This window comes from Mirounga leonina, unplaced genomic scaffold (genome assembly GCF_011800145.1).
Source record: "Mirounga leonina isolate KUSES-001 unplaced genomic scaffold, KU_Mleo_1.0 Mir_55, whole genome shotgun sequence".
In the NCBI taxonomy this organism is placed as follows: Eukaryota; Metazoa; Chordata; class Mammalia; order Carnivora; family Phocidae; genus Mirounga; species Mirounga leonina.
The window spans coordinates 1650118-1675793 of NW_023270816.1; the positions used below are offsets into that span (position 1 = coordinate 1650118).

General features: G+C 49.1%; 1 protein-coding gene across 3 annotated transcripts in view; it reads left to right on the forward strand.

The window, feature by feature from the left end:
* The window catches only part of LOC118001963 (probable palmitoyltransferase ZDHHC14), a 274194-nt gene that overhangs the window by 225543 nt on the left and 22975 nt on the right, over positions 1-25676 (forward strand). For all 3 annotated transcript variants that reach the window (XR_004676898.1, XM_034992170.1, XM_034992171.1), the window contains exons 4-8: positions 1605-1742; positions 4981-5029; positions 19058-19160; positions 20221-20330; positions 25465-25567. Coding sequence is in view for 2 of the 3 variants with exons in the window: in XM_034992170.1 (XP_034848061.1) it covers positions 1605-1742; positions 4981-5029; positions 19058-19160; positions 20221-20330; positions 25465-25567 (503 nt within the window). In the remaining variant the exon portion in view is untranslated. The remainder of the gene's footprint in view (positions 1-1604; positions 1743-4980; positions 5030-19057; positions 19161-20220; positions 20331-25464; positions 25568-25676) is intronic.

Below are 25676 nucleotides of genomic sequence, written 5' to 3' on the forward strand. Positions count from 1 at the left end.
TGGCTTTGGACTGGTTTACTTACACAGTCACACCTCCCATAGGCCTCTCTGTGTGTTTTTAAAGCATATCGGTATTTAAAAGATGAAAACTGGGTAGAAGATAAGCTTGGGAAAGACCCTGAGTAAAAAGCTGTCACCACCCCCCACCCCCTGGTGTTTTTGGCCCCACGGGCGGCAGGCGGTCTGATCAGGGTGAGTGTGTTAGTAGGGCGCTCTGCATAGTCCTTCGGGATGGAAGATCAGCTGAGCAGTAGAGAAAAGAGAAGCACTTGGCCATGACTTGCAAGGGGAGGGACAAATCGCAATGGCATTACAGACTGTGTGAAATCCCCGCAGTGAGAAGACGTGGGTTTATGCACGGGCTTCCGGGGGAAACAGGGTAAGAGTGCCCAGTGCCAGCCCTTGGGTGTCCACAGGGCACCAGGCCAGTGTATACAGGGGGAGCCTGGCCCCAGCTCCTGGCTCCGCTGCTCCTGAGCAGTCTCCCCTCTCTCTCGGACTCAGTTTGCTCCTCTAGAAAATAGGGCAACATCATTTTCCTCCTAGAAATGGCTGAAGGCCAGAGGTATTATTAAGGTATGTGACTTCTCTTGACAAACTACAAAACACTGTGTACTTTTAAAAATGCTCTCCCAGACATTATTTAACCCCACAACAAGTCTATAAGAGCATCTTCGTTTTACAGGTAACTTAGCTGAGAACTGCAGACTAAAAAACCCAGTTTGTTACATTGGACATGAAGATCACAGTTCAATTTTTAAAATATCAATTTTCCTACAATTATTGAAGTAGTGGAGACATTCCTTGGGAAACCGTTGTTATGGGATGGGAGAACAAGGGATGATCCCTCTGTCCTGGCACCCCTGTGACCTCTGTCTATGACTACTCTCACACACACACACACACACACACACACACGCATGCAAGACGGAAGACAGTTCTGTGAATCTCAGAGGCTTTTACAAAAGAGGGAAATCTTTACTTTTCTCACTGTAATGAGAATTTGAGTTCCCATTTCTTTAAGTTGCTGTTTGAGAAGAAGGTGTGTCCCTCATTTTTTCAAAACAGCTAAGTTCTGTTGAAAGAATGATTCTGTTCTTGAAACGTCTTCATGTTAAGCATTTCTCTGAGTGGTGCATTTGGAAACACGCTAGGATGTGAGTCTGTGATACAGTTTGACCATGAACAGCACAGGCCCGGACTCTGTGGGGCCGCTGATATGTGGGTAGTGCTCCATAGACAGCACAGTGCTGTGAACTTATTTTCTTTTCCGTATGATTTTCTTCATAACATTTTCTTTGCTCTAGCTTACTTTATTGCCAAAGTAGAGTATATAATACATATAATGTATAAACTGTGTGTTACTCGACTGTGTTCATAATCGGAGAGGCTTCCAAGCGACAGATGGCTATCAGTAGTTACGTTTCGGGGGAGTCAAAGTTAGATGGGGTTTTCAGCTGTGGGGAGGTCGGCACCCCAGCCCCTGCACCCGTTCAAGGGTCAACTGTGTTGTCAGAGTATTGGGGAGCAGGGAGGGGCTCCCTCAAGTAAAAAAAACATTCTATTAACTGATTTCCGTTTTTTTTTTCTGCCTCTCATTTCAGAACGGTTTGATCACCACTGTCCCTGGGTAGGCAACTGTGTGGGGAAAAGAAACTACAGATTTTTTTATATGTTTATTTTATCTCTGTCTTTTCTGACAGTCTTTATATTTGCATTCGTTATCACCCACGTCATTCTTCGTAAGTATGCTGGCGAAATCAGATTACGTATGTAACCATTTGCCTGCCTTTGGTTTTCTGATTTAATTTTGAGTTAATATTTTGATCATTTCGGGCTTTCTCTTTCTTCTCTTTTCCCTCTTCCTGTTCCTCTCCTCACTTCCAGCCTGCCCCCTTCGTGTACTCCCCTTTCTCCCTCCCTGTCACCCCTCCCTCTCCTTCCTCCCTCCCTGCCCTCCCTCTCTGTCACCCCCGCAACCTCCTTCTCTGCCCTTCTCCCTGCCTTCCACCCCCTTGTTCCTTCGACTCCCCATTTCTCATCCTTCCAGCCACAGCAGCCAGATCACCCCAGATCAGGCTGTCTTTCACTTGCCCCCGTTCCAACCTCAGTGACCTCAGTTTCTCTTTGGCTAAGGGATCCCCTGGAAGAATCATTCCCACATTTTGCACAAAGGATAATGTGCTGCGATGATAACCATCAAACAGTAGTTTTGTTTTGCTTTTAACATGATACTGGCTTATGTAAGAACAGTCACCATCCCTAGAAAACAATGTCTGGGGATAAAGACACACACACACACATTAAAGATACACAATCAAAAAGATTTCCAATCATCTGCTAAACATTAGTAAATCCCTGGCATATGAAGGAAGCAACTTTATTAAAAATGAGATTTGGATATTAAGGATTTTAATATGTATTTGCCTAAGCAAATGACATTTTTCATTTCCCATTCTGAAGGTCATAACTTTGAATTTCTTTTTTTCTCTTGGTTATCCACTCTCCAGCAACAGGGAATGATCAGAAGGAAGTGAATTGGCTTTGAACTATAAACTTACGCCTTTAAATGTCCATTCCAGTGCCATTAGCAACATTAAAGCCCAGCAGGGCCTCTTGTCCACATTCTAGAAGTACAACCGCCCATTAGCAATTGCGGAGCTCCCTTCTGCAATGTTTCTGGCAGCATCTGAACACGGCCTCACTTTCTCCCCGTGAGGCAGCGCTGAAACCACAGATGATGTGCTAAGGCTGGAGTTACTCTCTGCCTCTCTTTTGGGGGGCTGGGGGCACCTGGGGCAAGGAGGCAGTATGGAGAATTTTCCATAGATATATTGGTCAAATTTGGGTATTAAGTGGAATCTCCCAAATTTTCATGGCATTTTAAAACTTAGGTCCCTTCTTTTTGGCTGAAATCATGCCAACGTGATGCAAGCTTGGAATCTATGCTTGAAATTCAAGACTCCATGCGATCCCAAGAAGAAGACTGTTCGTTAGGGGCCCTTTCCACACTCCCCGTGGCCCTGCAGAGGCACCTCTTCCCTCTAATTTCAGAGTTGAAAAATGGCGAAAAAGCAGCCAGGGTCCCCTCTGCGTATTAATAGGCAAAAGAATCAGAAACGAGAAGAAATAAACACAGAGATTGCAGCACATTTAGGACATTAAAAAATAGTATTTAAACGTGACATTTTTAGATCATCTTTAGCAACTTCAGAATGCTTTCCTGTATGTATTATCGAAGTGTATTTATGGCCTTGCCCCTGCATCCTGGACATCAAGGGCTGGTTTTGGCTTGCACACCTGCACACGTGAGCTCTGGCAACACACACACAGACACACACGCTCACTGTGAAGCCAGCCACTGCCACCACAGTTGGATGATGTACACTTCACTTTTATCTCCCCTAAAGTTTTACTCACCCCAGTTCCAGCAAAATCGAGTTTGCTGTAGTTTATGCTAATATATTGTTAATCTCATCTTCCACAAAGAAAAGCGTTCAGAATTTATCTGCTTGCAAATTACCCGAATATGTTGAACAAAAGCAAATAAGGATTTTCCTCTCCCCTTGTTCTGCACCCCCCACAACCCCCACTAAACAACCCCCACCTACCCCCCCGACTTGGTTTGGCACTCAATGCTCTCAGGAAGGGCAGGTTTTTACATGGCTCCCGTGATCCCCTAAGATTCTGAAAACATTGGCCAAGGCTGTTTGAGAGCAGCTGGAGAACTGTCACCTGAGTTCTCCCTGCCAGGTAACAGGCTCCAGGGAGGTCGGGGGGCCATGACAGGAAGGGGGCCGGGGCAGAATCCTGTTGTAGCAAAGATTCTGAGGAACCTGACAGCTGGAACTCCTTATCAAAAATGGAAAAAGTTTGGGAAAGCGAACCAGTTTAGGTTCAGTAGGGAAAAAGAAGTCATTTCTTTCTGTGTCCTCATTTTGCCTCAAGAGTGTGTTTGCTCTAAGATCTGCCCCAGCCCACTTGCTGGTTTTGCCCCCTGACCTAGCAGAGGCAGAAGAGAAAGCCTTAAGCTTTCCTTATTCATTTTCCCACCCTTTGGCATCCTAGTGCCGGGCATATCCTCGTGCCTCAGTGGTGGCCAGTGGGGGAGACAGCACAGAGGGAATGGGACCTTGAGGCAAATGCTCAGCCTTTACATGGCCGGACCCGGTTCCCACTTACACAGAAGGGTCCGGGACCCTGCCTCTAACTGCCCCGTCTGGCCACAGCAGCCCAGAACGCCGAATCCATCCTCCCTGTTCCTCCCGTTGCTGCTCCAGGCCAGATTACGTCCCCCAAACACACAGCTTCACGCCGCACGGCAGGCACCCCCCCCAGGATGGGAGCACCAGCATTCCCTCCACGTGGGCTTTTATGTTTAAAAACCATGATGTCAACACATAAAAGAAAAATTGCTTCTTGTCAGATGCATCTTTACTCAAGCCCCTAAAGAATTTTTTTTTTTTTTGCACAAACAATTCACTCCTAAAGTAGTGAGTAATAAACTCCCAACTTTATGAGTTTGTTTACTCTGGGTGCAGATAAATACGTCTTTTATACGTAGCCTAGTTTATAGGATGTCCTAGGTCAACAGTTAACAAACTTTGGAAAAACAGTCTTTCATAAGCGAAGAGGAAAAAATAGCATACAGTATTCTGTTTTCCTATTAAAATGAGGAAAACAAAGGAGTAATCAGAACTATAATTTATGGGAAAGTATGCAGACATCCATCTGCTTTTATTGAAAAAATATCCTGCAGATGTTGGGTCTAATTATGAATCTGCCATTTTCTTGTTGAATAACTTTAGTGGAATCTCAATCCCTGATCAGCAAACTGGGAGCCGTAGCACAACAAAATATAATTATTTAATTGATCTTTAGACACCTATTATTCTTATGTAGATGAGGGAGCTTTCAGCATGAGGGCTGTTTCTCTGGAGGTGAATGTTTGAATACTAAATTTTGGTTTCATTCCCACAGGTTCACAACAGACAGGATTCCTAAACGCACTTAAGGACAGTCCTGCAAGATATCCTTTGGGGTTGCCCTGTTTTCCACAATGCTAACGTGTTAAGTATTGGACTGACTTTCTATTCAACTACCCCTTCCTCCGTGCCTTGGCTTTTCTTCTCCGAAATCATATTCTCCCTTCATTCCATCCAAAAAACTCCCTATGTTTATGTGCATGAGTAGTAATGTCTGAATGCTTGAACCTGGACATGACTCGTTTAGCCATATTTAAGTTGAAGTGCTCTTTAGCTAGAAAGCCAAGTGTGAATTCTTATTCACCCCAGAAACCTGCATTGATCCGTGTTAAATCAGATTGGTTTGGGGAGAAGGAGGGTTTGCAAGGTCCAGTGGACTTCATTTTGATGAGCAGGTGGTCCCAACAGAGTATCTATCTTTGCCCCAGTGTGGGTGGCCTTATCACTGTGAGGTCACCTGATGGGAATCATCTGACCCCCTCTGCAGATTCCTTCTGGGAGTGCCATTAGGCACACCTTCAGGCAGTCCAGATAACCTATATTATTTCCAGGAGCAGAATACCTTTTCATGATCTTCAATGGACTAACTTAACAATGGTCAATCTCAAATTCTTTGGATTAATCCCATCCTGCCAAACAGTTTATATGGGCATGTACCATAGAATTTTGAACTTCTTGAAAGAAAAATGTTCACCCATGATGTGCTTGAATGGGCTCCCCACCTCAGCTGTCCCCCTAGGTTTCACGTTCATTAGTGTAGAGTGGGCCCACTGGACCCACTGACCCGGCTCCATCTGGGACCGGCTCTCTTTCTTCTTCATATAACCAAGTAGGCTGGACTAGAACTTCTCATTACTCCCAAAAGTAATCTTCATCGTGTGGTAGAGAATTCTTAAACAATGAATGAAGAACTTTGCTAAGATATACATATCATTTACATCATTTAGTTATAAAGATAAGCTGGCTCGTGTCCCTAGGAGCGTGTGTGTGTGTGTGTGTGTTGTGTTATTAAGATATTTGAAAACAAATGTGGTCCTGTATATATTTTCGTTCTATAAAGTATCTCCATTTTGGTGCTTCTGTGTTTATAGCACAGAATGTTGGTCGAAAGTACAGATTCTTTAGTCAACTGATCTCCTAAAAAGGGGACAGGGACATATGGAAGATACACAGAGGGGACTTAAAGAATATATTTTACAGGGATGTCCTGTCTTCTATGAAGGAATCTAGGAGGCAAGAGTTGGCTAGAAGTTATCCAGAAGGAAAGGTGGTCCTGAGAACGAAATTGTCAATGTCCGTGGCTGCTAAGAACAGGTCCCATGGAAAGTGTCATTCTTCGTCCCTCTCCCCAGTGCTGTCAGCACTGACACCCTCCGCCATCATTTCCTCTGTGCCCTTCTATTTTCAGGACATGTTGCTTGGGCATATCTTACAGTCAAGCCTTGTCATTTCTTCCCAGAAAAAGAGGCTCGTCTGTCTTTCAGGAAATTGGTTACATCATGAAAACATGCTGGTCATGGGAAGTTTTATAAATGCACATTAGAACTGGAACTGAGGTCTGGGCTGCGAGCTGGCATGCTTTCTGAAGCCTCAAGAGGGTTGCAGCCTAAGCCACCGCCCCTCCTCTGTCCCTGGCACCTGTGACTTCCCAGACAGCATATGTCTGTACAGGATGCCCGTGGAGCTTTTCAGACAATGAACGGGCATCCGTGACAGGGACTCCTCTCCGTGGGGAGGGGAGGCGAAAGCCTGACCTGAGACCTGGGGGATCTCAGCGGCTCCATTCCCTGAGGACAGCAGACCCCCCCGCCTATTCCCTGGGGCTCACCTCCGTGCCACCTGTGGGCACAGCACTCCTTGTGCATGGGTCTTCTGGCTATCTATTCCAGACCTCCCAACTCATGGATCTTATCGGATCATAAGGAAGGACCAGGTAGTGAGTTCTGGATTCCTGCTTACCCTCACAATTTTAGGAGGTCTGAGGTCATTTCTTTCAACCCTTTTGTGTCTCAAGTTTTGACCTGCAAGAGTCAGCCATTCCGTACTTGACATGCTAGGGTGACAAAGTCAATTATATGGAATGTAAGTGAGAACACCCAGCACCAAAGCATCGTTTACGTGCATGACAGGAGTGATTTCGAAGAAGGTTCTTTTTGTGGCAAGATGTGCAACAGACGGTCTCTGCCAGAACATTCTCTTCGAGCACACACGTCTGCTCATTCTCATGATTTGGCTGTGCTCATGGTGTGTATAATCAAGAGCATTGTGTTCCCCAGGAAGGGGAACAGACCAATGTTGCTGGTAGAATGAGCAGCCTGCTGCTGACTTTGCCGGAGAAACCATTCACATGGAAAGGAGAGGAGAGAGAGAAATGCTCTTACCGGGTTCCGAGCAATTTTTAGCTTATTTTCCCTCGAAATAGCATTCTCAGGTAGAGGTAAAGAGTTGTTGCTATGGCCCAGATTTGAAAACGCACAAGAATCTCAGCCACTGGCTTTCCAAATGGTGTTGCCATATGTAGGTGCTGAGGTTTGTTCTCTTTGTGGGTGTCACGCAAGCGTGTCCTCCACGCTCAGGAGCTTGGCAGCCACATGACCCCGTCAGAGCCAGTGGCGACCACAGCCCGCTCTGTAAGTGCATGAGGCCAGCATGCGCCTGGCTGTATTTTGGAGGTTCCAAGCAACATAAGTTCATTGCCGTGCATTTCTATAGGTCGGAAGCCCAGCAGGCTTGGCTCATGTCTGCTCTGGGACCCACAGCACTGAAATCAACATATCACCAGCCTAGCCTCTTAGCCAGAAGCTCCGGGGAGAACCCTCTCTTGGGCTCATTTGGGGGGTTGACCATGTCCGTGGGATGTAGGACGAAGGCCCCTTTCTTTGTCCCGTTCTCTGACTCGTGACTTCCTTGCTCTTCAGAGCGAGCAACAGTGGGTCAGGTCCCTCCCACACTTTGAAGCTCTCCAGCCTCTCTCCCGCCCATCTCTCTGACCTCAGCCAGAAAGGCTCGCTGCTTTTGAAGAGTGGCCGCAACCTGAAAATTCAGGATAATCTGCCCATCTCAAGGTCTTGACCTTCAGTCTGCAACTCCCTTTTGCCATGTAGGTAATGGAGTCACGGCTGCCAAGGATTAGGACATCTCTGGGGAGGCTACCATCCTGTCAGCCCCACAGGCCTTTGGGGAGGAAGTACCCTGGAATCAGGCACTCAAGTGCAGGTGGATTTGAGAGGATTTCTTTCTGGACCCATCCATGAAGCTCTGTAGTGGTCCGGCTCGCTTCTGAGTCTATGTCTGCCCTCCCTTCCTTTGCTGCCCTTTGTGCCACTCTAGGAGAGAGAGGGTGGGAGACAAAAGTTGTGATGGGTTAGAATCTATGTATACACACATATGTGTGGTGTGCGTGTGTGTCTACGTGGGTATCCTCTCCTGAGGCCGGATTTTGTGGCACCTCTTGATCCACTGTAAAAAGGTGACCTAGAGCTGAAGCCAGAACATCCCAGGGCAGCTACCACAGCTGACGTAAAGACTGTCTGATGTTTTCCCAGAGAAAATCAGGGACCAAGAGCAGGACCCCGGGGGAATGTGAGGGCACAACAGGCCAGTGGGGAAGAGATGGGCAGGGAGATGACAGGAGCCATCTTAGCAGCTATCCCAACCTGCATCTTCTTTACTCTTTCTGGAAGCAGTGGAGAAGTTCAGGAACATCAGACTTACCCATACCAAAAAGTGAGGTGCTGGGTTTTTTAATTACAAAGAACATAAACTGTTGGATGTGCCACTGAACAACCCCCTCCCCCCAATCGGTATGACTTACCTACAGGCTCTCTGTGCTGACGGAGTCTTCTCTGTTTTAAATACTTGCTTTGGAGAAGAATCCCTCCTTCTATTCAGTGAATCTGTTAAGAAGTGCTGAGGTCTGATGATTTATCATGAATTGGTATTCCAGGAGAGAAAGTATGCCTTAGGTTCTATGAGGTTGGGATGTGTTTTTAAAAAATATTAAGTTCTGGTTATTAGTGGTAATATATGTGTGGTAAGTCAGGCTGGATCCTATTCAGATACCTGTTCAGTATTTCTGGCTCCTGCCTTTCCTGTGGACACCTGTGTGGCTTTGGAAGTGGCGTGGGGACAGCCAGGCCGTGCGGGTGAGGGGCCGTTTTCAGCTCACAGAGAAGGGTGTGCTCACCACTGGGGCAGCTTGGAAACAACGTGGCCTGGGGCAGCAGTGACCAGGGGTGGTCACAGGGACCAGGGGTGGTCCGAAAGACAGTGGGTCGTGCCTGCCGGTGTGGGAGGAGGTTTTAGCCTCAGATCATGTTCGTACCTCCAAGCTCCCTTCCATCGCTGAGGCCCTGGGAGTTTGGGAGTCTCTTAGGAGGTGGCCGATTTCTTTTTTTTTTTTTAAAGATTTTATTTATTTATTTGAGGCAGAGAGAATGAGAGAGAGAGAGCACATGAGAGGGGGGAGGGTCAGAGGGAGAAGCAGCGGGACTCGATCCAGGGACTCCAGGATCATGACCTGAGCCGAAAGCAGTCGCTTAACCAACTGAGCCACCCAGGCGCCCCGGAGGTGGTCGATTTCTGATGGATGAGACAGATCTGTGACATTTCACACTCATGGAAACTTCCCTGGCTGCTGGCCCTGCTGCCCCAGCTTGTCCTCTCCAGCGCTGCAGTCTGTGTAGAGCGAGAGTCTGTCCTGCACCAAATTCTTAAAACAAGAGGTTTTCTGGGGCGTTGCCTGAGCACAGGACCAGAGTCCCGTGTGGCTCTGCACGTGACCCGGCCGAGTGTTCTCGGGCAAGAAAATAACTCAAATTTAAAATTTTTCAGTGGCCTCCAATCTGATCTCCTGACCATGACATCAGAATATCCTGATGAGAAATCTCACGGCACAGGCAAAGGTTTTCCTCTCAGTGGATTTACTTCAAAAATCTAACCAAGAGCCATGTCGCTGATGAAATGAGAGAAATGAGAAACACAGGGCTAATTAACAACGAACCGAGACACCTTATCAGAGATACTGACACGAATGAGGGAAACACCGACCCCCTGAAGCTTTTGATGGGGCCCATGTGACAGCAGCAAGCCCGCAGGAGAAAGGAATCCACCTGCTCCCTTAGTAAGTGGCGTGGACCGGATGGCGTCTAGTTTGAGTGCGACAGAGCCCTGGGCGGAGGAGGAGGAGGAAGAGGAGGGCGGGGAGGGCAGAGGCCCCTCCCCAGCCCGCACCACGGCCCGGCCCCACGGGGAGGGAGGGCACAATGCCGATGGCGCCGTGGCCTCAGAGCCCCGGGCCTGCCCTCCCTCTGACTCCCTCCCTGCCTCCCAGTGCCTGCTACTGTGGCCTGGAGCCGTTTCCTCCCTCTCATCTCGGCATCAGAGAAGGAGAGGCAGTGGTGGCTGGGTGCTCTGAACCTCTGGCCTTCTCGAGGGAGAGATGAAAGGAGAGTATTCTCTACAAAGGATGGCACTGTGCCTTCCGTCCCCACAGTCAGGCAGGCTCCAGCGGAGGAGGTCCACTTGGCATCTGTTTCTTTCAGGATCATTTGACTGAACACCTACTATGTGCAAAATCTGCCAGGGTTAAAGCAGAGAAGTATCCACCACCCCCCACCCCCCCACCAGACCTTCGAAACACATTCTATCAAAGAAGGCCGAGCAGCGAGGGTGGACGGGTTAATCATTCTTCAACTCGGCGCGCATCTGTTGAAGCCAAGATCTGGTGGATGACACTGATTTCTAAAAAGCAGAATGAGTCTTAAGTGGCATCAGAAATCATAGAGAGCTTGAGGTGGCGGGGGGCGTCCAGAAGGGCATCATGCAGGGAAATCAGGAAAGCCTTTGGCGGGTGATGTTTGCACAGGGCTTGGGAGGATGAGGGAAGTGCGAGCAGCGGACATGGAGGGGAAAGGTTCCAAGCAGGGCCGAGAGCCTGAGCAAAGCCTGGGCGAACACAGCATGTGTCAGGGAAGAGCAGATCACCTGCAGGGCCAGAGCTGGGTTTGTGTTCATTCATTCCTTCAGCAAGGTTTACGGGGTGCTCCCAGTGAGTGGGCCCTCTGTCCTAATGGTGTAAGCTCACAGATGCACTTAGGACGCGCGGTGGGCGTAGCGGAAGGGAGCTGTGATAGCTAAGCCCCGGTTGCACGGTGGGGGTCAGGAGCGACTGCTCCCAGGAGGACAAGGGCCCCGACAGCATTGTATAGCCATGAAGGCGTGGGACCACCCTCCTCCCCTGGACTCTGGGGAACCAGCTTAAATTTTTGGCAGGTGAATGACTTCATCAGAGCTGGGTTTTGTTGTTGTTGTGTTCTTAAGAATACTCATCTTGCAGCAGGGAACACAAGGAGGGAGGAAGGAGATGGCTGGAGGGGAAAGGCCCCCAAAATTGAAATGAGTGACAAGGGGCCAGCTCAACTGGCAGCTGGACAATCAGATCAGCTCTGCTGGGATGGGCCAGGAGCGGAGGTCAGAGCCAGTCCTGAGGGTTCAGCCCTGGGTGTCCAGGGGAAGGAGAGCACAGCAGAAAAGGGAGACAGCCAGCACTGATTTCGGGAGAAACGAGTCCTATTAGAAGTCTGTTTACAAGCAGAACCTAAGAGATGACCCCCCGGGAACCGCCACGTGAGGCTAGAGTAACTCCAGGATCCTCTGTAGTTCCTTGCATGAAATATGGAAAGAGGAAAAAGTCATGAGCCTGCGGTGACAATGCTCCAGCCTCGTAGGAAATGGGACCCAGCACACGGTGCCCCGGGAGCCACGTGGCCACACCTCGGGCTCACCGGCTTCCAGGTTCTGCGAGGTGGAACCCCCCAGGGACAGGACCCCAGGGCGGGTGGCGTCATTTGAGGAGGAGCCGGAGAGGGGAAGAAGCTCTGTGATCAACAATCGGTGCAATGAAATGGCATTAACATCCAATTAAAAGGATTACAGTCATTTTTAATCATGACTTATTGTTCGGTGCTCCCAAATGAAGAGTTTTCAGTGGTTGGTAAATCAAATGGTAATTGATTCTATGTGGGTGGAGGCTTTTGACAGAAAGCCTTTTTATCCCCAATTTGCATTCATTTCGAGGCACCCACTGTCTGAAACGCACCAATGGCCTGTTTTAATCGAATCTGGTAGAAGGCCTGGAGTTGGCTCAGTGCCTTCAGGAAGGAGGGACACCATACTTCCCGTTGCAAAATTAATGAAGGCAGCGTAGGCCTTCGCTAAACTCGGCTTTCAGGATGGACCCTTCTGTCCCAATATCTGTGGCTCCTCAGAGGGACCCCAGAAAATAGGTAGGACAGGTGTCTTTAGGTCCCTTACAGCTGGGCCTGCACTGAAGGGTCACACGACCCCAATTTCTGCTCAGCAGTGTTGCCAGAACTAGAGTCTGGATCTCCCCACCACCAGCCCCTCACTCCAGGCAGGGAGTGGAGATGCTTTTCCAGTGCCCCTGACAGTCTGACTGGGGGAGTCCCGCGAAGAATAAGCATCAGATTACATCTCAACGAGGTCACAAAGCAGGGGGGGATGGTGTTGGGTTTCTTAAATCACCCAAGTATGACAAGAACATACTCTGACTGTAAAAGATTTCAAAGAGTCAGAAACCTAAGAGTTAAAAAAAGGAGCACTGCTCTTGACGGTTCACAGGAATCCTTGTCGGGTTTTGTGGGTCTTTCCAGACGGTATTCCGGGAGTCCATACACATACCAATATACCTTGGCAGGGAAAGTTTCTACCGAAAAGGGATCATACTCTTTGCATTGCTCAACAGTTTGATTTTTAAATATTTCCTGGAGATACCTTCCATGTCAACATATGGATCTACCTCATTTTTTTCAACTGCTTTATAGAATTTCAGAATGCAGATGAACCATAGTGTATGCTTCTGTTGATGCGTATTTAGATTTCTTAATTTTTTTTTTTTACTGCTTAAAAAATGAGGCAGTGGATGTTCTTGCCTGTATCTCTTTGTGCACAAGTGTTAGTGTTTCTCCAGGACTGATAATAGCCACCTTGTGCTGATTTTCCTGTTTGTTGACTTTTTTTTCATTACCACAACGTGCTAGCCCAGACTCTGTCCATTTTGTATTGGCGTGTTTGTTCTTTTCCTATGAACATATTCTTTATTCTCAATAATAACTATTTAATATCTCTTGCCAATATTTTTCTCCCAACCTGTCACTTACCTTTTAACTTTACTTTTTCAATACAAAAAAAATGCTTAACTTTTTAATGAAATCGGTCTATAAATCTTATAATCATGACTCCTAGACTTTGTGCCTTATATCCATGCCCCCAAAATTGTAGGAATATTTCCTTTATTTTCCTCTAGTACTTTAAGATTTTATTTTTTCAGTCTGACAAAAGTAATTTCTCTGTAATCTAAGTGTGTGTGTGTGCTAAAGTTCTCACTATTTTTCCCGATGTTTAGTGAAGTGTTCCAGTACTGTTCACTATTCTGTTCTGGTCGTTCTCAAACTTTTTGGTCTCGGGACTCTTTTTCACTCTTAAAAATTATTGAGGCCCCAAAGAGCTGTTGTTTATGTAGATTATATTTATTTCTAGAGGTCACATTGAAACTATGGCTGAGAAATTTTTAAAACACAAAATGCACCAGCACTCATCCTAGTCTGATGAGAGTAAGGACATGAGTCTTGCATCCTGCAGCCTCCAGAGGAAACCCCGAAAGAGAGAATAGCATCGAGACTGATAAATAATGTTTTGGCATCAGTAGGAAAATAGTCCTGACCTGGGGGTTTCCCTGAAAGGATCTTGGGGACCCTAAGGGTGGCACAGGCCACACTTTGAGAACCACTAATGTATTCTTTCACCACCAATTTGAAGTGCCTTCTGTACTCCCACATGCCCACAGGTCTCTCTCAGACTCTGGTGCTGTTCGCACCTCCTTTTGTTTACTAAAAGTCTCCTCCCATCCCCCAACCCGCAGTTTTTTCTTTTCAAGTTTTCTTACCCGTTCTTGCACATTTTCTCTTCCTGATGAGTTTTAGAGTCAGTTTGTCTGATTCCTCTTTTAAAACTCCACTTGGAATTTTGACGGGAATTACAGTGACTTCATAGATTAGTTTGGGAGAATGTGCACCTTTATTTCCCAGTATTAAAGAATGTAGGACAGAAGGATTTCAGAGACTGAAAGATGATGGTCACATGATCCAGAGTGAAGGGTCTCCATGACTTCCCAAAGTGTCTGTCACGCGAATCACTGGGACGTGAAGAGTCTCCAGCCCAGACACAGCAATGGTGCTCGGGTGACAGGGGTATGAGCTGTATTTTCCCATCTCTAAGGATTATAAGGTCATCCAGTGGATGAGGAAAATATGCTGACAAATTCCTGAACCTAAATATCTGCAAGCATTAAATGCTGATGTAGACCCTGAATCTAGAGAAGAGAGGGAAATATCACTCATGTCCGCTCTTCCATTGAAACTTCCTGTAAGGGTGCCCCGCTGATTTTACTGTAATTTTTAAGGGAGAAAAAGAAGAGATTACTAAGAATATTCGTTTCTTACATTTTAAACATCAGAACCCAGGACAGAGACCTGAAGCAGATTAAAATTCGTGAGGTCTCTGGCTGCAGAGAAGTGCCCCTCAACACCATATGCCGCCCAGAGCCTCGTGCGCTCAGTGCTCAGGAAGGAAAGGGCCCCAGGCAGAGCCTGGACTTGGCATTCCCCAGCCATTCTGGAATCCAGGGGATTTGGGTCAGTGAGGAAATGCACATGAAATACAGACTTTTTAAACTATTACCTGGATTTGGCACTTGGCAGAAAACACCATCACCAGCCTGATCGTTGGAGAATGGAAAGATGGCTGGTGACATACTAAGAAAGACAAAGACTGTGGGACTGATGGGTCTGGTTCCGTATCGCAGGGGGCCTTGCTGCTGTAAGTGACAGCCAGTCCTGTGAAATGCCATCGCATGGGGCCTTGGGAAGGGTTCTTTCTGTCCTAGAAGTCTAGAGACCAAGTTCTAGTTCTGTTCTATCGTGAACTGCTGTGTGAGCTTTTAAAAGTGGCTTGACCCCTCTGGGCCTCAGCTTCCTACCTGCAAAATTAAGGGATTAAAATAAATCAGGACCTCTTAACTTGAGGTCCATGTGTATCTGTGGAGAGGTACCAGGGGAGTTTCCAAAACTCCTGAAATTATAAGAAAAAAAAGTGTGTGTGCCTATTTTTCTGAGAAAAGAGTGGGGACCAAGAAAGATTAAAAATCTTTGGTTCCATGGTCTCTCACCTTTTGTGATTTTCCAAATACTGAGATGCCCTCACCATGCTGTCCAATGCTCTGCCCATGTGTCTGCAAGGGATTCTCGCCTTGCTTGCCTCTCATGGGCAGACAGAGCCATACTCCCTTAGAGCAGGGAGTGAATGCCTCCCCCCCTCCCCTGTGCTCAGTGCAGAGGGCTGGCTGCACAGAAAGGCACAGAGCAGGTGCTCCCGGGATGGCGCAGGAACCCAATGGAGAGGTGTCTGCCCATTAGCATTTTTCAGGCTTTTGCATTCCCACAGTCATCTAGTGAGTACCTCGATGTGCAACATCCTGGGCTAGGAGCTACAGGGAATTGCATGCACACACACCCCCACTGGCCACACAAGAGGCTCCCTGTGTTACTGGGGGCTGGAGGGAGGCAGAGACTGGCTGTGGTAACTTCTATCATTTGGAACCATCTCTGAGGCAGTAAACATCCAACTCTTATTAAATGGCTCTCAGTGGAATTGGCACATTTTTTCCTCATTTCCCCTTTTAAAAATCTCAGTAAATACGTTTTGACACATTTAAGAGAAGTTTTTTTTTTTAAGATTTTACTTATTTACTCATGAAAGGCAGAGGAAGAGGGAGAAGCAGGCTCCCGGTGGAGCAGGGAGCCTGATGCGGGACTCGATCCCAGGACCCCAGGATCACAACCTGAGCCGAAGGCAGACGTTTAACCGACTGAGCCACCCAGGTACCCAAGAGAAATTTATATGGATCTTATTATGGCATAGATATTTTCAACATCTGGCTATTGAGTCAGTGAGAAGATGTGTTCAAATGTTTGTCACCCTGCCTGAGAGTGAAGTTGAAGGGGAGTGGTCTACTCAAGCTGCCGTAGGGTCACAAATCCGTGACAAAGACCGTCCCCGTCTCTCCCAGCAGGATGTGGTCAGCCTAGAGCCACCTGGTCCTCAGCAGGAATAGGAAAGGAACCAGCCCGTGGCTTTTCTGTTCTACTGGCCCAGCCACACTTCCAGGGATCCATCCCCAGCTCTGCTATTTCTCAAGCAAAGTACTGAACTGCTCTCTGCCTCAGTTTCCCTATTGGGTAATTGGGAATCCCACTTCTCACCGGGTCACTGAGAATCAAGTGAATTAATCCATGTGAGGCCTCCGGAGTACCACCTGATGCATAGCCAGAAACACCAGCCACGAGTTGTTATGAATGACGATGATCACTCCTTAAGACACACGGTGGGGGGCGTCCGCCATGAGGGGCAAGCGCAAGGGGGCTGTGTCTTGCACCCTGCCTTGTATTCATGTCATTTTGACCCGGCTGTGAGCTAAGCATACAACTGCAGTCTGCTATTTATAAAATGTCTCTAAATCTCAAGATATCAATACAGAAAACTGCAAGCTTAGTCTGGGAGCTATACCTTTAAAGTTCCATGTCCACTGGAAAAGGATTCTGACAAGCCTCCTTTGAGGGGTGATCATTTTAAGTGGCGTTGCAAATGGGGCGGCAACCAGGACATGGGTAGCAGCCCCTTTAAATGCTGGGATCCTCCCCCACTTCAGCACGCCGGTTTTAGATGGTTTACACTTTAGCATTTGTGTATATTCTGACATCACCATCATTCTACCCGGATGGCAAACTTTCGGCGACACCTAAATATTCCTGAGATAGAAGTTTGGCTCTTCAGCAAATAAGTCCTTTGCCTTCATTCTTTATTCTCCTTTCTACCCTGACCATTTCTTGTTTCCGTTTCATGTGTCCCCTCCTCCCTGACCTTTCTAGCTCTTGTCTTTTCCTTCCAGCTGTGCAAGTTCATTGCCAGTGTCACCTGCCTTAATGCAACCCACTTTTCCTTGACTCACTTTTCGCACTGCTTACCTCCATCATTTTCCCTGGACTCCACTTCACCTCTGCCTTCAAACCCCACGTGGTTTGCTTCCCCAGTCTGTCCCAGGGGGGGCGGGGATGGTCGGAGGAGGGGCATCTCTGAGCCGTCACCTGTGAGAAGGCTGCTGAGAGGGGCGCCTGGGTGGCTCAGTTGGTTGGGCGACTGCCTTTGGCTCAGGTCATGATCCTGGAGTCCCGGGGTCGAGTCCCACATCGGGCTCCCTGCTCGGCAGGGAGTCTGCTTCTCCCTCTGACCCTCCTCCCTCTCATGCTCTCTGTCTCTCATTCTCGCTCTCGCAAATAAATAAAAAATCTTAAAAAAAAAAAAAAAAGAAGGCTGCTGAGAAATGAGACCATCTTTGCTACACGGGCTGCCACCCGTGTGTCCCCAGGTGCACCTGAAGCCTCCCCTCATCACCATTTGCCCCATCTGGACAACCCTGGGAGAAATGAAAAGGGGTGCCCAGGCTGGTGGCAGCCCTGGGACGGGGTCGGCTTCTCTGCATCTCTCTCTTACCCCTCAAATCCTCCCTACATGTCCGTACTTACCTGCTTTTCCAAAATACTGCCTTAGTTTTCCCCTTCTCAAGCTACTTACTCCTCCCTTTCGTCCGCCTCCTGCCTGCCTCCATAAGGAATGGACAGGGCTTGCTGGGAGCGCCGTATGTTGGCATTTCGAAGACTCTGGGGGCTCTGGGCTATTTTCATCTGGGCTAGCTGGCAGAAGAGCATTCGTCTCCTCTTCAGATGTCCATCTAGTGAAAGGGTGGTGCTTTTCTGAGTGCTTGTAGTTTCTAGAAGTTTAAACCTTAAAAGAGTAAAGCATTTTTCTACTTCTCCAAGAGCAAAGCCAGTGGTTTATGCTGATGCTGAAAGTCAGTCAACGGGCAGGAGCCCATTCATTTCTCCTATTTTGTATGCCACCCCACATGCCCGGATGATGGTATTTGTTAATAATGACATGGCAGATTATGACACTGCACTGAATACTCATTTCTCTGGCCTAAAGATGAATTATATCCAATCCTGAAAAAAAAATCAATGGTGATGTATTACAGCATGATCTATGGCTTCTATCCTTGGGAGCATTAAGAAAGCATGGGAATTTGTTTTCTCCAGCCTGTAACTTATCGATGGGGGATGCATGGTGTATATTTAAACTCCCAGACCTATGATGGATATTTTTTTTTCTCTGCGAAACATCTATATCTTGTAAATAGAATTTTATAAACATTTGTGGAACAGAAAAATTCTCTAGTCCTTTCAAATTGCCACACTCTGTGTTGATTTATCTCATCTCTTGAAGAATACCACACTTTCCTCTGGTTATAGCACATCTTGTGGAACTCTGGACTCCCCATCACTCAATGTCTGGAGAGCATCCACATTTTCTAGTTACCCATCGACTAGCTGAAAATAGCCTTAGTTGTCGGCGTGGGCTAAGGGGCTGGAAAAAATTCCCCTTAAGTAAAAATACCCCTCACCCTGATGCCACTCTGAGAAATGGTCCCCTTCAGAAGCCCACTCATAGGTAGGGGGTGGGCAGCCACCATTGGGTGAAGGAACAATCAGGGAGAGAGAAAGCATGAAGGGAAGGCCTGCCCAGGCTTTTAGGTGCTGGTGGCCATCCTTGCGCATGACTATCAACTGTTGTTTTGTGACAGTTTACTCATACCCTCGACACCAAGCTGGGGGAGAGACCTGTTGATACAACAGTTCACGGAGCCCACTGATGGTTCACTGAGCATGAAGGAGGGGAGGCTGGAGGAGAGAGGGGCGTCGTGCCGGCCCTGGAGGATCCCCTTCTGACTAGGGACGACCCTGACGTGAAGCGAGACAGACTCAAAGGCCTGAGGGAGTGTCTGTGGGTGTTTCCCGTCCAAACCTCACGTCATCCCAGCCCCTCAGGCATCCTGAGAGCTCTCCCTGCCTTCCCTGTTCTGCTCCTTGACTCCAGGCCACCGTGCTGGAGGCCGTGGTGTGCTTCTTCTCCGTCTGGTCTATCGTTGGCCTCTCAGGTTTCCACACGTACCTGATCAGCTCCAACCAGACGACGAATGAAGACGTAAGTTCCTGGCGGGCCGGGGTGGTGGGTGTGGGCACCTGTGTCCAGAGATGGAGGGGGAAAGGAGACAAGAGCTTGGGGGCCAAGGCCTTCTGCACATCCCATTCCAGATGTGAGCCTCTGGGAGCCAAGAATGTGCCATGGAAGCATCTTCAGACGTTGACCTCCATGATTCCCAGTTGGGGATCTCTGAATTGTCTTACTTTCTGAACACGCAGTCAGATACTGAGGTCAGCTAAGTGACACCCAATTCCAAAGGGAGGAGATTATCTTCTCTTCCTTTTCAGTAGTTTTGTGAGTCCCCTAAAGAGAGACCATGGCCCGCTGACATCTCGGGGTGAACGAATGAATCCACCTCTCATGTTTAACACCTCCGTTTCATTTTTGGAGGAGACCGCCCCGACCCAGAGTTTTACTTTTTGTCCGGGATTACCTGTCTATACTTAATGTGGCCCGAGAGGAGGTATAAAAACAGGAATCATAATGTTGGAAATGTTCCTCATCGACCTGGTCCTCTTTGCTCTGAATATTTAGATTCTGACAAAAGTCTCTGTCAGTACAGCGATTAAATGTCTCAGATTCAGTCAGATTGCCTTAAAGCCTTGATGAGATACATGAGTTAAGAGAACTTATGTTTGGTAACTGTGGATATTCGAATCTGTGAAATTATTTTGGCGACATTGTGAGGCCAAATGCAGACAGGCTGTAAGTTGGCGGTTGGGGGAGCCATGATAACTCTCAGCTATCGTTCATTTAATTACTGTTGAGCATGCCAACTGGGAGCCTGAAACAAACCACGGGTTTGTATGAGTTGACCTCTGGAACCATGTAATAGAAACAAGAGATTATTTTCCCCAAAGAATGTTACTTTCTCTCTAATCTGACCTGCCTTTTGGGGATATTTCCAAGTTTGGGGTAAATACCAGTTTTCCTGGAGAAAGTGTCTCAGTTTCTCCTGGTGAAGAAGTGAGTAAAGATGATTTGCATTCTTTGTGGGCTTCTCACGCTCCCTTTCACCTAAACGATGGCACTGGTGTTATTGATTCTCTTTTTCTTTCAGATTAAAGGATCTTGGTCAAATAAAAGAGGCAAAGAAAATTACAATCCCTACAGCTACGGGAATATCTTCACAAATTGCTGTGTTGCCCTGTGTGGGCCCATCTCTCCAAGGTGAGATTCGGAAAGTGTCATGCTCTTTATCAGACCTCAGAGTCAACAACTTAGCTGTGGCAGCACAGCCCTCGTGAGGTGGAGACCCGGCCACAAAACCCACTGTGAGATTTGATTATACCCTCTGGATGACCACAGGGCCAGCGGTCGGCTTTGGGCTGTGGAGACACGGCCCTGGTGCAATAGAGATCTGGCTCTGTTTATGATGCTGTTCCTGCCATCTTTTTGGTTCTTTCACCGAATTTGTGTCAAGGATGAGGAAAATCTCCTAAGGATTGAAATAGGGAAACTGAGGCATGTGATTCCCATTAATTATTGAGTCATCTTGAGCATCGGTGATGAACAGAGAGCTGTGGTTATCTTGGTAGGAGGGCCAGGACGCAATGTAGGAAGCAATTAGGAAACCTGTAGAAATGGGTGCTAAGAGCTGAGTTATATAGAATATACACGCTAAAATAGTTCAGGTGGAGAGATCAGCGTGGGCTGAAGCAGTCCAGGCCGTGTGGATGGTAACGTGACAGTGTGTGGTGGCAGAGTCGCGGACGTTCATGAACAGTGTTAGATCTGCTCTAAGTGCTTTATATGTATCAGCTTTTAAAGATTTCATTTATTTAGAGAGAGAGAGAGTGCGTGCACCCAAGCAGGGGGAGGAGCAGAGGGAGAGAGAATCTGAAGCAGACTCTGCGCTGAGCGTGGCGCCCGATGTGGGGCTCGATCTCACAGCCCTGAGATCACGACCTGAGCTAAAATCAAGAGTCAGCCACTCAACCAACTGAGTCATCCAGGCGTCCCTATATGAATCAGCTTTTAAATCCTCGCTCTGTACCTAAGAGGTAGGTACCATTAGACCCCATTTTGTGGATGAGGAAGCTGGCACAGAGAGGTTCCATAATGTGCCCACATTCACTAAGCTAGTAAATGCCACCTAGTCAGGACCCAAACCCAGGCCTCTGGCAACAGACCTAGCATGCGTGTGGAATGGTGCGTGCTGTCCCCCAGGCAGACTACACAAGTACAGAATGCATTCAGCTCCTGATTATTTGTGAGTTGACTCTCAGGTAGAGCATTTCCAACAGATTCATCAAATAATCATCCAACATATTTATTAAGCATGTGTTCCAAGTCTCTAGAATGAGTTTCCAAAATATTGCTACTTCCTCCCTTTTGGCCTCTAAATGCATAAATGGACTTCACGAAAGCTGCAGGGATGGTCTCCGAGGCAGCCCCACTCTGCACTTGGACCTCCGTGGCCAGTCATCGCCAATGTGTACTCATGGAATGCAAACTTGATTTTATTATCAGCCTCACTGAATATCATCAGGGAAGTAAGAGTGCTGCCCTCCCTCCCAGAAACAAAATCCAAGCATACGTTCTGAGGCCAAGTATTAATGGGTTATGTTACTGGCATCACTGGGTAATTAGAAATTGATTGTTTTCTTGTTTGGGCCTAGAAAGTTGGGAGCCTACTGTGCCACTCTCCTCCCAAACTGGGGCCCCTCAGGAGCCCCCTGGCCTGTTCCTCAGAGGCCTCTTCTGAGGAGGGGCTGCAGGAAGGGACAGCCAAGGACTCTGAATGAAGGGCCGCCTTGGGCTGGGGAGTCAGACATGCCTGGGAGGGTGTCAGCCTCTCTCCAAGAGAGCTCCAGACCCACCCAGAAATCCCTGCTGGGGCTCTTTAGGGGCCCAGAAAACCCTTCAGGAAATGCTTGGTTTTTTACAACTTGGCTTTGTTTCCTCCTACCATGTATTTACTTGTGGATCATGGGGTCAGGCCATGAAGCCCAGGCTAGGGGCCTCGGAGGAGCATAAGAGGACAATGGAACAGGCCTCCTTCCCCAAGTCTAAAATGCACATCTGAATCCAGGAAAGGAATTGAGAAGTCTCACATTTTGAGCAAATCTCTTTTCTTGTTCCCCATTCTTTGATTTGCATTTGGCACTGCTTTGTATTGTTTATATATCAAATCTTGTCACAACCAAACTTATGGCTTCCATGACTGGATAAGATTTCCTACTGTGGCTGAGTTGGGGCTGTATTCTTTCCAGAACCCAGGTCCCTGTGAATGGGGCATTTCTCGAGGACAGCACCCCTGCGGAACCCCGTGAACCGCTCCCGGGTTTGTGCAGGGAACATGGGCTGCTGGGCTCTCCCGCTGTGCCCACAGGCTCCCGGAGCTGGCCCTGGGCAGAAATGACAGGGGGATAGTGCTTGTCTTTGCTTCTGCCTCCAGTCGCCCTCTGTGCCCCTTCTCTCTCTGCCCTACCTCACCCACCCTGGTGCCCCTAAGAGGGCCAGAACCTTCCACGGGCATCCCAGCCAAGCCTGTGCAACGGGGACTAAGAACCACGAGCATGCCCAGAATCGTGTGCCTGAGTTGCCTCTAAAATGTTCTGAAATGGTGTAACGATGTGCTCATCAGAGCGTCTTCCTGTTTCCCTCTGAGAGCTATAAACCATGAGGGCAAAGACCCACATTTGGTTCCCTGCATGGGTCCCCAGGGCTGTGCATGGCAGCAGGGTAGGAATGGCCAGGTTTGGGGGAGGAGGTCCTCCTACGAGTCTAGCAGAGGGAATGGAAAATTGGAAAGAGAGAAAGTCCCAAGGTGTGATCAGGGTCAGGCTCTCCGGGCTGGTGCTAAGGGTCAACCTGTCACTGACAGATTGAATAGAATGGCAAGTCTACACAGTAAAAGAGTGGCTGTGACAGAGGGCAGGGTGCAGTTTCCATGGGACACCCAGGAGGGCTTCCCAGAAGAGGGGGCCTAAGTTGTCATCTATTGTAATGATGAGTAGGAACTGGAGGAAGGAATCTTGGGGAGGACACACGGGAGCAGCCTGTGCAACGGCCCTGAGGTGAAAGGAGAGTGTGGCCTGTCAGGGGAGGAGCTGAAAGAGCTCGGGTTAGGAGTGAGGGGACCACGGAGGGCAAGGCAAGAGGTGAGGCAAGGGGAGCACGTCCAGATTAGAGGGGCTCCCAGGTCATTGTGAGGACTGAAAGGAGACTCGGGAGAGAATGTTACAGTCTTGGCTGTGTGGATGGTCCATGAAACAAACTGAACACGGGATGAAAGCCTAGAAGAAGTTTATTTTGTCCTCCCTTCTGTCCTTTCAGACTCTTTGGATGACCTCATTTTTTGTTTTTGTTTTTGTTTTGCTCCTGAATGAAATCCCCTGCAAGCCCTTTAATTTCTCCTGTCACCTAAAAATGGAACAAAACAAAGGACTCAGGGCACTTTCATGTCCTTGAGCATCGTGTCATTTCCGTGAGTAGGGACCCGGGAGTTCACTGAAAGGCAACACTCTCCACCCCTTCACCTGTAGCCACGTTAGGATTTCAGCACATCTTTTGGGAAGACACAGTTCCACCCCCACTGCACACTGGCTCTGTCCCAGGGGACCTGCAAGGTTCCCGTCCGCCGTGGGCTGCAGATGAGCGCTTGTCCACCCTTCTTTGCTCTTTCCACTTTGATCTTCTGTGCCCTTGCAAGGGGTCACACACTTGGTGTGAGCTGCACGGGGCTCCCGCACTCCCCTTTGGAAGATGGAGGTTCTTGTCGACTGTTAGTTTTTCTAACCTCTGGGAATCCAACCAAAACTGGAAGCAGAGAGAGTCCCATTGTCACAAGTATTTTTTCACGCCTTGTTACCGTGTCGTCTGGAGACCTGCAGGTGCTAGTTGGGAAAATTCCTGTCTCCTGAGAGCCAAACTGACAAGGAGGAGGGCGGCCTCAGCACACCAGCAGTCCACCCTCAGGAGGAGGGGACGTGTGGGCACCTGGATGCACCTGCGGCATCTCGCCGAGGCTGCGGGGCGCGCGGCCGAGCCCCACACGGTGGGGGCCACACCAGGAGCGCCCACTCGTAAGCTGGACCTCCCCCTTGCCCTTTGCAGTCCTGCCCTTAGACTCGAGGTCAACACTGAGCCTTCGCTCGGGGAGGAAAAGAGGCAGCTCTTTTGATGGCAACGTAAAGCTTTCCCCTACATCCTGTCTGGGCCACAGCAGCCCCCCAGCCATGGGGCACAGAAGAGATGGCTTTATTATTCCTTAACGATGCCATTAGTCTGCAAACTTGCCTGTGGGAGACAGGGACCCACTTCTATTCATTCAGCCACCAAGCTTCTTCTCAGCTCCTAGTGGGCGTCCGCTGTGGAGCTCGATGATTAGGAAGACCTGGTTCTTGCCCTTCTGAAGCTTACACTCCACGACAGACGCAAATCTGGAAGCGGGTGATGCGGACATGATGTAGCCAACAGGGTGCTCCGAGGGGACAGCGGAGGGGCCCGGTCCGGGGCGGGGGGGGGGAAGCGCGGGGAGGGGGGGCGGGGCAAGTGCTTTGGGGGAAGAAAAGATGAAGACTGCCCTCCGGAGCTGGCAGGCTGCCAGACAGAGGGGACTGTAGATAAAATCACGGCGACGCAGGCAGAAAGTGGTACGCAGCACTAGAGGGGTCACGGGGAGGGCCGGGAGACGCCAGAGAGGGGCAAGAGCACGGGCTGGGGGCCTTGGAAGCTGCCCGTGAAGAACGGACAGTGGAATGGAAGGGAGAGCGACTGGGGCGAGACAGACCCGAGCTGCCGCGAAAGGCGGGGCCAGCCCGCCCCGAGCGCGAGCGGGCTGGGGCGGGGCTTGTGCCGCGCGCAGGCGCAGGCAGGTACCACGCGCCTCCGGAAGGAGTGGACCCGGGAGCGCTGTGCTTGCAGTAAGAAGGCACGGGCTGAGGCTGGGGCGGGAAGTGGGGACAAATGCTAAGAGGCTGGGGAGTGCTGGCGGGTGATGGAGCGCCCCCACAGCGGGGCAGGCAGGCGGGGAGACCTCATGAGGACTGGGCGTTAGGCGGAGGGCCGCTGGCCATGCCGGGTGTGGTTGCGGGGGCTGGGGTCGGGGTGGGAGACCGTGGGAGTCCGCAGCAGGTGGCAGGGGGGGAACAGGGGCTACAGGCATTTTTTGAAGGCAAGGGTGACGGAATTTGGTCCCTGACTGTACGTGAAGGTAAGTCAGGGTGTAGCCCCAGCTGCCGGCAGTGGGGCCCCACATAGAAAGAGGGAGCCCCAAATGGAAATTGAAATAGGGTTGATGGCATTTTTGGCTTTTCGTTCACTCTCTTCCTCCGTATTGCTTTGTTTTCTCTGGCAGCCTCATTGACAGAAGAGGGTACATCCAGCCTGACACGCCACAGCCAGCCGCACCCTCGGACGGGATTGCCGCGTACGGGGCCACGCAGTCCCAGAGCGACATGGTAGGAGCGCCTGCCGCAGGGGCCAGAGCTCCCTGCAGAGGCTTCCCTTCTGCTTCTGTGTCACTAACCCAGTAACACACCAAGCACCCCTAGAAACCTGCCCGGGACG